Source organism: Ceratosolen solmsi, unplaced genomic scaffold, assembly GCF_000503995.2.
Source record: "Ceratosolen solmsi marchali unplaced genomic scaffold, CerSol_1.0 scaffold41, whole genome shotgun sequence".
In the NCBI taxonomy this organism is placed as follows: Eukaryota; Metazoa; Arthropoda; class Insecta; order Hymenoptera; family Agaonidae; genus Ceratosolen; species Ceratosolen solmsi.
Genome location: NW_011948424.1, coordinates 272374 through 286199, shown reverse-complemented (window position 1 = coordinate 286199; position 13826 = coordinate 272374). Strand labels below are relative to the sequence as shown.

At 26.6% G+C, this 13826-nt stretch overlaps 1 protein-coding gene across 1 annotated transcript; it reads right to left on the bottom strand.

Annotated features, from left to right (window-relative positions):
- Window positions 1–824: 824 nt before the first annotated feature.
- Window positions 825–2563, bottom strand: LOC105362452 (uncharacterized). The gene is made up of 2 exons (XM_011499892.1): window positions 2313–2563; window positions 825–1011 (listed from the first exon to the last, which is right to left on the bottom strand). Exons 1-2 carry the CDS (start codon window positions 2529–2531, stop codon window positions 934–936), a joined length of 297 nt encoding a protein of 98 aa, XP_011498194.1. The 5' UTR covers window positions 2532–2563; the 3' UTR covers window positions 825–933.
- Between the last annotated feature and the right edge of the window lie 11263 nt (window positions 2564–13826).

The following is a 13826-nucleotide window of genomic DNA, read 5'->3' as shown; positions in this document are numbered from 1 at the left end:
GAATATACTTTTGTTTTTTATCATTTCATTCTATGGACTTAATTAAATTAATAAACTATTACTATGAAGGCAAAGGTATAACATTCATTCGCTTTTCTTTATTCATTCAAATTTGTTGATAAATTAAAAATCTTTTCTAATATTGGAAACAAAAAGAAAAGAAATTTTGCGTAAATATATTATTAATGAGTAGCAACACAATCTACTACAATTAATATAATATTAATTTTCTGTACAAGATTATTATAATATAATTATTAATAGTTTATTTAGCATAAGAAATAAAGTCAACGGATGTATTTAGAAAGTAACAAATATAATGTAATCGATAATGGATGAATAATAAATGCAGTTGTTAATTTAATAGAAGCTGAAATTAAATTCCATATAAATTTATAGATATTAATTAGAAAATTACATGTATATATCTAATCAATAATATATCGTAATATATAATATATCTAATCTACAATTTTATATATTACATGAATATTAATAATTTGAAACATAGGATTGCATTAATTTTCATTAATTTAATTTATTTCTTAATATAATTTTAACAATAATAATGAATTGCTCAATGTATCATATACAATAATAAAAATACAATTGGTATATTTTTCCAAAATTTTCTTTTAGATATTACAGCTTGGAATACATAGAAATTCATATCGATATATCTTTATTACATTGTTATTGTGTCTGCGCAACAAAATGACAATGAATATAATGGAAATAAATAAAAATGAAGTGGAGAGTTGTTATTATTATCCGCTTAGAACATTAACTTTGGCTCTGTATGCAGTGAGTAAAAAAAAAAAAAAAAAAGCAGAGACAGGAAGGTAGGCGGAAAAGAGAAATGTATGTGTAATAGTGAAGTTTGTCCGGTCAATTCGTCGTATTCTTTCCAGGTGTATAAATTACATTGAATTATCAGCGAACGAAACCTGCATTGTGAAGAATATGATAGACTTTTTCTCGTGGTATCTTGTCGCTTTCACGATGGGTTACCTGTGCCAAATAAAATTTTATTACCGGCGTAATATGCGCTTTCATTTACGACATTTGTTCATAAAAATTAAATAAATCATGTAGGCTACGATTATTATAGAATGATTGTCAATTGCTTACATTAGCTACAATAAAAAAAAAAAAATTATTCTATGAGAATGTTATCGTTTATCGTTTATACGATGAGTAAAGTCACTCTATCGAACTCCATAATGAACAAATAACCAAATTGCCATTTTATAATTTCCTCTTTCAAATCTAAATTATGTAACAAATATGAAATTTCACAAAATACGCGTTAAATTTAATAGCTTGTAGAAGCATAATGTAACATGTATGTTCGTAACGATTTAAACTCCAATTAAATCTATTCATTTGAAATATTATGGAAAACTTACTAATCAATTTTTAATAATATATTTTTATAAGTGAAAAGTTTATTTGTAATAATATAAGTTTATTACGTTTATTTTTAAATTTAAATATCTATTATTATTTTCTAGTCACATATTGAAAAATTTATAGAAATTAATGCTGTTACAAGCAAATTAACATATAATTCAGATAATTGGACAGTGAATAAATATATACACACACACACACACGCACGCACGCACGAACGCACACACACATATATATATATATATATTTATATTTTAGTGTAAAATAATTTAATAACATTTAACGAAAATTAGGAACAGCTACTAATTGATAAATTGATAAATTAATATTCCAATAAAATTCTTATTAAATAATAAATAATATTTAAATATATATATGCTAAATTGTGCACCGTGAAAAAACTTTTCATTACTTAGACAGATACTTTATCAATAAATAGTTGATTATATCTAATGTATGATGAAATTTAAAGTCCTATTAGCTGCTTTGCTAATGCTTTAGTACTTTAGGAAATTTAGTTCTATACTACAATATTATCACAACAGTATTACTCGAGCGTTTCAATGTGCTTAAAATAAGCTGAAATTCATAAAAGATAAATGATCAAGAAAAGATAATTTTATTTTCATTTCCATAATAGAGCTCTAAGACTTTAACAATAAAATCTTTTAATTTATATAGATAAAAAATATCATTTAACTAATGGTCCGATTAATGTTACATCATAATTAAAACGCCGTGACAAGTGAAATGAGCCAAAGTACAAATTTATCGTGACCTTAGGAGGAAGTTGTACTTTGTAATTATGACAATGAACTTATTATCTCTCATTGATTAACTTATTCTGATCAAACCAGTACAGCCGATCCTAATTCTCCCAAGGGGTCATGCCACTGTACCTGCGCCTCCTTATAACCAAACCAGGAAGGTTGAGCGAGAGCCGCGACGATATTCGGATTCTTATAAAAGTCGTTCTTCAATTCGTCGGGCAGCAACGCTTCCATGGCCTCGTTCTCCAGGATGGCTGGATGTGGCTCGGGCACCGAGCTCTGGATGAGAAACTGCGGGGCTCCGACACATATTCCAATAACTGCCAGGAGTACGAGGGTGCGGATCATGTTGGAGACCCGTGGCTCGCCAGATATTGATAGACTTGCTAGATAATTCGTTCAATGATTTATTAGACAACTGTTGTTTTTATAACGTATGCCGAGTGAATATTTTATGCTAATTAGACTATTTTCAAATTTCGTATTTCGTGTCATAGAAAAGGACGCTTGTTAGATTATATTTGCATTTATATTGCGAAACCGAGAGTGTAAGGTCCCTGTTATCCTACGCTACTTAAGATTACATGTATATTCCTAAATTATATATAGGTAACAATTATTTTCACGTACAACCACTTTCCTATTGTTTAGTTTTAATATATTATTATTGATAGAAAAATTAATCGAGTGCTTATATTACAAGATACAGTTACAAAATGAGAATTTCAACATAATTTAAAAAATATTCTAAACTATTAATTACGTATTCCATATATTATTGAACATTACATCTGGCTATAATTAATATATATATTTTTTTTTATATTAAATGTTTGGTTTTTTGAAAGTAAAGAGTACGTTTAGGAATGCGTCTATGAATTATAATTTAGTATGGTATAATTCATTCTATCATAATAAAATTTTACAATATCCCTTAGATATATATAAAAAAAAAAAAAAAAAAAAAAATACTCGTTACGTGATTATTACAAAGTATACTCAATATTAATTCATAAATTAATATAATATAATAATAAATATATCCTTGACAAACTCAGTAAAATGTATTTTTTAACGAAACATAATTAAAAATAATTCGACGTATATATATAAGAGGAGGAAAAGTTATATTAACAATAACTTGAAATAAAGGAGAAGTGTAAATTGCATAAAATAGACACAACAAATTTTAGCTTTATTTTAGTATTTTGTTAATTAGACGTATTAATTTACTTAATTTGCTCAATTATCAGAAAGCCATATGAATTCAGATCAAATAATTTTCAATCGTTATTTTGTAATAATTGTTTGCAGATTACAACATGGTTTTTAAGCCAATTTAACCCAATTTCCTTGAATTTGCTGATTCATGATCAGCACCGGAATAACCCTACTACCTAAACCTAAAAATTCAAGAAATTCAAGAAATTCCCCATTAATTTTTAAGTAAATTATGAAATTTTCAATAAATCTATTTCTATTATAATTTATATTCAAATACCTTGAATTGACCCTCTTATTGCCTCATGATATCACAGTTTCTGCATCTCTTACGCAATTTAGTGATATTTCCAAGAACAATAATTATGTAGCGTTAATTATTCTTTAGTTTCTCACAAATCATAAAATACATATGGAATTTGTACTTATTGTTAATACTCATATAATTAATATGTATTTATATAAACATATTATTCAATTTCATTAACAATCGTAAGTGAAAAAATGAAATATAAAAATATGTTTTTGTTTATAGAAGAAAACAAACATTTTCATTGAAATATTATACAAATTTTATTTTTACATTATCTAATTTAATTAATATCAAAATTCAACATTCAAAATGTATTTTATTTTGTACTAATAAATTTTTTAGCACATAATTTGTATGTATATAATTAACAAAGGTTAATTGAATAATTTTGATCATTTTATAAAATAAAAATTTCTAATTGCTATAATATTAATATCTATAAATTCTTAGGCTTTGGTAACTAAAATAAAAGCATATCGTACGTAACAATTAGTTAACATAATGCTTTATCGTTTAATTGTATGTTAAATTATGTATGCGTGTGCGTGTGCGTGTGCGTGTGCGTGTGCGTGTGCGTGTGCGTGTGTGTGTGTATAAATATTTAATATACTTAAATGGGTATAAAAATAAATCGTATACAAATAAGAATAAAACATAATATAACAAAAATATATAATCTATATTGTTAAAAACGTTATGTATGTATATATATATATATATATATATATATATATATATATGAATGTTATCGAACTTTTTAAATAATAAAATTGAATTTTTTCGTATTTTTAATCACGTAATTGAATCTATTTGATTATTGATAATAAATCTTCGTTTATTTATACTTGAACTAATTAAACTCTTTTAAATTGTATTCTTCTTCTGACTTCTGTTAAAAACCATTGCTACTATGTTATAGTCATTCTAGAAAAGGAAGGCCTTCTATTAACGCCCCCGCTTCGCTATGGCTAATGGCTGCTCATACCACTAACGACATATTGATGGCATTGCACTTCTTTTCAAGAACAGTTTCCGCTAGAAAGTGTGCACAAGGCGCAATCGTTTGCGTAATTTTCGTAATTCATTCTGTTCTCCTAACACTGATCGCAATGATTCAAGCACTTTTTTTTCCACTAATCTCTTGATTTTGTCGAATCCAAGGGGATCAACCTTTTCTGTTCGTTAAGTATTTAGAAATTCTACGGTAATTAAATAAGAATTCTTCTAGCTAATGGACAATGTTTAATTATTCATACAAATTGTTGAATATAAATAATTACTATTACGTTACTGAGGTTAGAATTTTTGTGCTATTATGTTATCTATATTTATACAAATTATTTTAAATACAATAATAAATTATTTCAGATAGTTGATAGTATTTATATAACAATAAGTATTAGAAATTTTAATTAAAAGATTAAGAATAAATGGCCTTAGATTGGATTGGTAAAATGATTCTAAATGTATGTAGTTATTTACTATTCGTATAAATTTTATTAAAAATTCCTCTAAAATAAGTAAACATTCAAATATTTAAGTATTTTTGTACATGCATGTTTTACACGCAAAAGCGTGGATAAAAAAGATTTTTCAAATGGCGAGCTTTCATAGATATCGGATATTCTGGAATATTACATTTTTTTCATAGTTTACATACTTTATTTCCTAAGAATACAAATTTTTAGATAAAATCAATTATTTCAAATATCATAAACTTAAACTCTAGCTTTAAACAAATAAAAGAACAATTTAAGATTAACATTTAAAATACTATGTAGTCTTTATAACTTGTCTAACTTTTCATCGCTAGAAAACTAAGTAATCTATACTTTCACACGTCTACTCATGCGCGATTGTGTACGCATATAAATATGTATATCAATAAGTATCAATGTATTCCAACTGTGGATACTTGACACTATTACGCTAATTCAAAGTTAAATATTTTATCTTTCTATTTTGAATTTTGTAATTTTTAATTTTATACTTTATTGGTATTTGAGAATAGAATATATCCTCATTATATACTAATTATTATCAATATATTAATAATTAATTAGAAATATTGATGAAATATTGAAAAATTATAGTTCACTTATGATACTATGAATAAGCATTTTGTGAAATGAATTTCACATTAGTAATAATAGTTCCTCTTTTTTAAAGTGCAAGCAAAATGAATTTTCATGTACAGAGTATAAACAACTGTAGCATAACTAATAATATATATCTACATATCTATATATATATATATATATATATATATAGATATTAAATGATAATTCATCTGTTAAACGAAGCACTCAAGATAAATTAATCAATAATAAATCCAGCTATTGTGGAGAAACTGTGAACTTCACTTACACAAAAAAACTTCAAAGATAATGCACAATTTGAATCTTCAAGTTCAAGTCAATGAAACACAAAGGCGTGTGTCGTGATACCTGGCGTGTAACTAAACACAAGTTCCGTGTTTGCTGGTCTCTTATATAGACAGTGCTGGCAACCTGGATATAGGAAGCCGAGTTTATTCTTATTTTTTGTCCTCCCCGCTCGTTACTTCATTTTCCGCGGCTTCGATACTACCACCGCACATTAAGACCTCGCAACTCTGGTCATTGGTCCTGTGAAACACGAAACCAAGAACCAAGAGAAGGCTCGCCTTGAGAGAAAGAAAGAAGGAGACTCAGTTGCCATTGCCTCCTTGAAAACTAAGTCAAGGGTAAACGCACGAGGCAGTTGTTTCGTATTTTTTTTTCTTTTTTTTTTTTCTGGCATTCCTCTCTGGTTTGTTTTTACATGATTCATCGAAAGGAGCGAGCACCACTGGAATGATTTTCAACCCTTCATTACGTTGCAGTAGCGCTTTAGCCTTTGTGACGTCGAGGAACGATTGTAAGGATTGGATACAAATTTATAAAAAGAAAAGTAAACGTTATTCTTACTGAATTATATGGATTGTCATTGTGTAGAGTTTCTTAAGGATTTCTCAAATATTAGTTTAATATTTCAATTTCATTTCTCACGAAAGGATATATATATATTTATGAGATGTATCCGTATAATACGTCGATAGATTTATATCTTATGAAATGGCTATCCTCGTAAATAACCTTGTTAAAGCAAAAAAAAAAAAAAAAAAGAAAAAAAAAGAATCAGTCGAATACCTATAAGGAAAGTTATAAGAGATCAATGAGATCAAGATCAATGAATTCTGTTCTTCGATTTATTTAGTTTCTAACAACTTCCGCGTATGTATAGTCAATTTTAATTAAATGTAAATATATAATAGATAATTAAATGTTGGTAAAATTAAATTAACGGACAAGTTGTAAATGGAACTTTAATTCAATCAAATTTAATTTAATTTTTAAATTAATAAAATTTTAAATTAATTTAATAATTTAAGAGAACTTTATTTTAATTTGTAAATCATAATTTTTCAAACTCGTTAAAAGTGCTATTTTTAAAATCTATTTTTATAAATCATAGCGACATTTCTTTATTTATAGATCTTATTCTTATATGAAACTTAATATAAAAAATATGAAAATCACTCATGATAATAAAAGAAAGTAATTAATAAATTTATTTTTAATTTTGATAAAATCATCTACAAACTAATCATCAAAACATAATTGTATTTTTTTTTTTTTTTTTTTTTTTTTTTAAATAATCTGTTTTGCTAGAAAGTATTTATTACTTCGAATTCACATTAGAATTTTAGGGATTTATGAAAAATCATAATTAATTGGGATGCCAATGATTGGCAATTTGTATTAAAAAATGATTTAAAATAATATTTTCAAAATTATTTTACAATTACTTTTCTATTAACACCTTTCTATGAAAATGTGGATTGAAAATTTCATTGTGGAAAAAAATATGTAATCAAATGAAACTATGCGACAATCAATATTTATAACATATATAACATCTTGTAAATTCATAAATATTTTTATCTAATTTTGTATCATAAAAGACGTTTGCATAGCATCAGCCATTATCGTGGAAATATATTGTTATAACATAAATTTGACGAAATTTAAAATTCAGCTCTGATCATTTCCGTAAACTGATTCCTTTAAGTAGGCATTATTTCAAGATCAGGCGAAATGTAATTAACTTATTTCTTTACACTCTCACTCTTTCTTTCTTTTTTTTTCTTTCTGTCTCGCTCCTTTCACTCTTTGCGATAGTCGACCTCCAGTCGAAAAAAAAGAGCATTAGGTGAAAAATATCAAGACCTCGCTGTCGACTATAAAGAATGATGCTGCTTTCATTTAAAATTAGCTGAATTACTAATTTTAACATTTAGAAAATACTTAAGTATAATATTATCATTTATGTTAATCAATATAATTCGTCTTATCAAATTTAAGCCGACTTTATAGATAAAAATGTACGCATAATTAGGATTGTAATTGGATTTATGTCTAGAAATTAAATAAATCAATAGTGGTCGTTAATAAATATATTTTTAAATATCCTTTCATACAATTCATTTTTATGTACTTATTAATATGTTGTTATTATTATTTGAAAGCGAGTTTTTTCAATTTAAAACGAAAATTTATATTTCTGTAGAATTTATAGTAATACAAAAGATACAAAGAATACGATGTGATGGTGCAGATTACGGTAGCTTTATAAGTGAAAAATGAACACGCGTATTTTCATTTTAATATACTTCTGAATAATTTAGAAATATGAGTGCTTTCAACCCTTGAATAACTAGTTATGTAGTCAAGTACAGGGGTACAGACAGACAAGTATTTAATTAAAAATAACTAGAAAAAAATGCATTAATTCTCTTTCCTCGAATGAAATTTGTTTAAAGAAAAAATTCTTTTCCACCCTATAAAGACAAGTTACAATTAATGCGCTTGGAAATATGAAATATTTCTATAAATATTAAACCCTAAGAGCGTGAAGTAAAATATTTTAAACATTATTATTATTATAATATATATATATATATATCTATATTAATAGTTATTATAATAGATATAATATAGATATTATAATATAGATACTATAAATAATGCATATATCGATAATTATTCTTATAATCTTAGGTTGTAAATATTTGGTAGAATATTTGTGGCACGAACGTGTCGTAGTATTGTGAAATACGTATATAAACGTACCCGCGTGTAACTGCAAAGTTGCATTAAATAAAAGTTAATTAGACTTCCCATTATAATATTAATATAAGGATTCCATTGTATTACGGATGTAAATAAAGAAAGAAATGATAAAAAATTAAAAGATTAATAATTCGAAATAGTTCATACAAAAAACGATTTGTATAAAAAATTTTTTTTTTTTTTTTTTTTTTTATTTTTTTTTTTTTTTTGAATATTCAATTGTATTTAGCTAATATTACAAATATTCAGTTTACTTTATAAATAGTAATTTTCTTGATGTAAATCCTAATAATAGACATGTTATTACGAAAAGTTATAATGAAAAGTATCGCAGAGATTCAAAGAATAATTTACGTACTTTCGAAAAATACTTAAAAAAAAAAAAGAAAGAAAACTAGAATAAGCTTTTATTAATTATTCTAACGTTTTTTACTTACCTATTGGACTTGCGCATTTATTAGTTGAGATTTATATCATCGATCATAATGACAGCCAAGAATTAAAATCTATTACATTAATTTAAATATATTTCCAAATGAACCAATCTAAACGTTTTAATTCTTCAAATGAAAATTAAATAAATCATAATATTAATTGCATAAATACCTTTTATTAATATAACAGAAGATAAAATGTATTAAATAATAAAATACAGATATGGCGTAAACTTATAATATATATATATATATATATATATTTTTTTTTTTGGATAACATTAAACTTTGACAAATCACTGCCGATAATTGGAAAATAATTCTGAGGGATAAAAATGCTGGATTCTAATCAAACTATTAATTCAATAAATTAAGAAGAACAAATGAGAAAAATTAGATAGCTTCGGTTGGGAAAAGGGCTTGAATAAAAGTAAATTTCAAAATGGAAATTTTTTTAATTTTATATTTTATTACCTAATCAAATGTATTTTACTTATAATTTCATGGTACAATCTATATCTATTACGATATACAAACGATAACGCGATCTCGTCAAATGCATGTAAAGATTGTTATTTTTTTTTTTTTTTTTTTTTTTGGTTTTGTTTTTGTTTTGTCATTAAAAGAAAAAACAAAAAACAAAAACAACTTAAAAAATCAAAAATAAAGATGTCGAACAATAAATAGAGCATCGTGAAAGAGTATATAATCTTGAGTCAGAGGCGATCGTAAAACACGTGATGTCGTAGTTGTCCAGTCTCCATGTTTTCCTTTCATCATTTTCAACTTTATCTTTGTTTATTTTTTCTCTTCATTTTGTATTATTGAGATACTTATTTATCCTCAAAAAATCAGGCGCATATTATCGCATTATATTCATTATTTTTTTTTTTTTTTTTTTTTTTTTTTTTTTTTTTTTGTATATTTTTTTTTATTGTGTTATTACAAGGAAAATAAATGCGAGTTGATCGAACGCAACGCAATAATACAAAGAGCGTGTTTAGTAATATTTGTATATTTATATTATAAAGTCTAATGAATTCTTTATTATATATTGTACTTAATTCATTAATATGGTAGCAGCCTCGCTCTCTAATGATACTAAATGTAATAATTGCGTAATGCATCGGTAATGATACTTTAATAACTCACTCGCTCTCACGCTACTCCATCCACTCGGCGACTTGCGCACGCGTTCATAGGCACACGTGCGCACGCGGCGAACACGTACGCAGGCACGCACGCATGGGCCAGTGCGTTTATACGTGCACGGAGGCCCATGCACATACACGTTCGAAAGATGGCAAACGTCAACAACGTATTCTCTCATTTCGTTTCATGCCTCTTTAATGTTCACACGGGTAAATAATAATCGAAGACACTTAAATAAGTGAGTTCGTAATTTTCGAATAATGTTCAAACATTGGCTTTATTCATCCCCCCCCCCTCTCCATCTCATTCTCTCTCTCTCTCTCTCTCTCTCTCTCTCTCTCTATCTATCTATCTATCTCTTTTCCTATCATATCGAGCAAACAATCCATAGTTGATAAATTTTATTTAATTTATTTTTGTAAATGCTACGCGTTTTGTGTGTTCTTTTTTTATTTATTTTTTGTTTTGTTTAGTTTTGTTTTTATATTATTAACCATCCTTCTTCTATAATCTAATAATCACAATAGTATTATTCTGAAAAATAGATCCGGGTCACGTGGGCAGAGAACAGAGGCTCGACTGCTTTCTAAACAATTGTTCAACATTATTATTCTAAATTTTGATCTCATCTATGTATTATGGGCTCCTTGCGCAGTCACGAGACTTTGTCAATTTTGCTAATAATCGAGGAGAAAATCAACTGTCTAAAGAGCTAAGAAGAGCAGAGAAAGTTTCGTTTTTAGGGAACTCTGTTACTCTGCCTAGGGAACCCACTATAACAGGGTACTATAAACAGCAAGTACGCTGGCTAAGTGACTTTCCGACTCTCTATTATTCCATTTTTACAGTGACGTCTTACGCGTCGATGTGTCTCGAGCTCACCGTGGCGCACACCTTTCGTCCTTTGGTTATTCACACACAGATTCAGCTTCCTCTTAATGTTCATTCAATTTCTTATTGTATTTGCAAAGTCGAATGCATCAATAGAAGGAGATGATAACGAAGGAAAACGTGTATCGAGCTGTTGTACCTTAAAATTTCTACTTTCACCGTTAATGTTGTCAATACGTTGACATTTTTTTTCTTTTCTTTTTCTTTTTAACGTTCGAGCATCTCCAATCGTTAAATCAATCACTAAAATTATAAGTTAATTAATAATCGTTTATGTAGAATTTATTATCATCCTATGTCAATCGATTTAACAACTGTTTCATTTACTTCAATAAGCCATCGAATCACATTATCTCTTTTAACGATGCATTCATTCGTTTAGTTTTTCATTTATGAACGATATTTAAAAGCCTTTAACTTCGATTTTCCCTGACCCATACATAGTGTACATTATTCCAACATACTGCTCATGCGAAAAATAAAAATACAATGCACGAAGCACTTATCGTTTCTGCATTATAATAATATAACTACAAAAAAAAAAGTTGCTGTGTTTATTATATAATACATACGGTCGAGCTTGAAATTTCCCGGGTATAATTTTGTATATATTATGAGTTATATAAACCGGATATATGTATATAAGTTTTAGTCAGTTTCTGAAGTTCAATCCTATTTGTAAAAATATTTGTACGCACATATAATGTAATGTCTTACATTCATGTTTCTCATAATTTCATTATGATTATAAAGTGATAAATTGACAATTTTATTATTTCGAGAAGCAGCTCATATTCCTCGTATATAAAACATTACAACATCCGAATTTTGATCTCGATACATTTTTCAAATGGATTTCACATTGGTTTATTCGAAATATAAAATCATTGTATTTGTATGCAAATGAATCATAAGTATATATGAAGTTGTACATGATATTATATAATAAAATACAGAATGTAATTAGTCGAGTATAATGGACTTTTGAAAAAGTTATATTTTGATATTACATAAACCGTATAGTCAACACTTTAAAACATTTTTGTGGGAGCATAATAAATTAAGTGAATTAATGATATGAATAAACGAGTATTTTAACGAAGCGCTTTAATTAATAATTTTATTGTTATAAATTTATTCGTCAAGTTCACTGAAATTACTAAAATACATAGATACCGATTTAGTTTCAAAGTTTTGACGTCAAAGTAACCGCTGCATGTTATGTATTTGTATGTGTGTAAACCTCGGCAATCGTTAAACGTAACGTCACAGGGGCTGATAGCTGAAATGAAATAACGGGATGATTTTGTAGTCTTTCTTTTTTTTTTTCTCTCCTTGTTTTTCCTTTTTACACTGAGAATTCGAGACTGCTTTTCGAAATTTCAAACGATCGTTTAATATTCAATATTTCAATTTTACGATACTGTGGCTCTGAATTTTATTATAATAAATACAAAAACGCTCCAGCAGTTAAAAACATTATAGAAATTTCGTTTCTTTAAATAAAATTAAATATTATCAGAGTCATTATGTTGTTAAAATAGAACTATTTGTTAATAAATTTATATTAATTTTACTGTCTCTCTATATAAAAAAATCTTATAATTATTTTTAAAAATTCAAAATTTTAACTTTTAAAATATTATCATTTATCTGGGCAGTCAATTACCAACTATAATATTATGATTTTTATTTAAATTCTATGTACGCACTGCATATAAGATATCACATTATAACTAAGTCAAAAAGAAAAAAAGAAAAAATAAAAGATATTCTTTCATTCTCATAAAAGATATAGCCTAAGTGATTTCGTTATGTGAAGTAAATAAAAAATTTACGTTTGAATATCGTTAAAATTTAATACCGAAAATGCACTTTAATAATTTAAGAATTATAAAATATATCTAAATTAACTTAATAAAATTACTTTAAGTAGTCTAAAAGCGGTATTTACTTTGCATTTATTTTATATAAAATACGCGTCTACTGTAAAAATTTTTCGTAAATATATGCAGAATTGCAAAACGAAGTTCGAAAAGTCACAAATATACATGAGATACGTTCAATTCCCTTTCCTATTCATATTCTGTGAAATCGAACATCTTTAATACATCATGTATCATGGCTATCGCATTCATGTTTCCATCTCTCACACATCTTTCTCACACACACACACACACTCTCTCTCTCTCTCTCTCTCTCTCTCTCTCTCTCTCTCTCTCTCTCTCTCTATCTATCTATCTTTCTCTCTTAATCTCATATATCCGCTACCTTCTTATGAGTTTCGCACTTGTGCTCTCGTAATACTTTTGCTTTAAACTATTCGGTTGATTATTAAGTTGTCTCTACCATAAACCTACCGACAACTACTTTATCCTGATCTTGCTTCTTTGACATCTTATTTGTCATTTACCTCACAATTATAGATAGCACTTTAATAGTATCAATGTCCTTCTTAACTCGTATAATTATCGGCAAT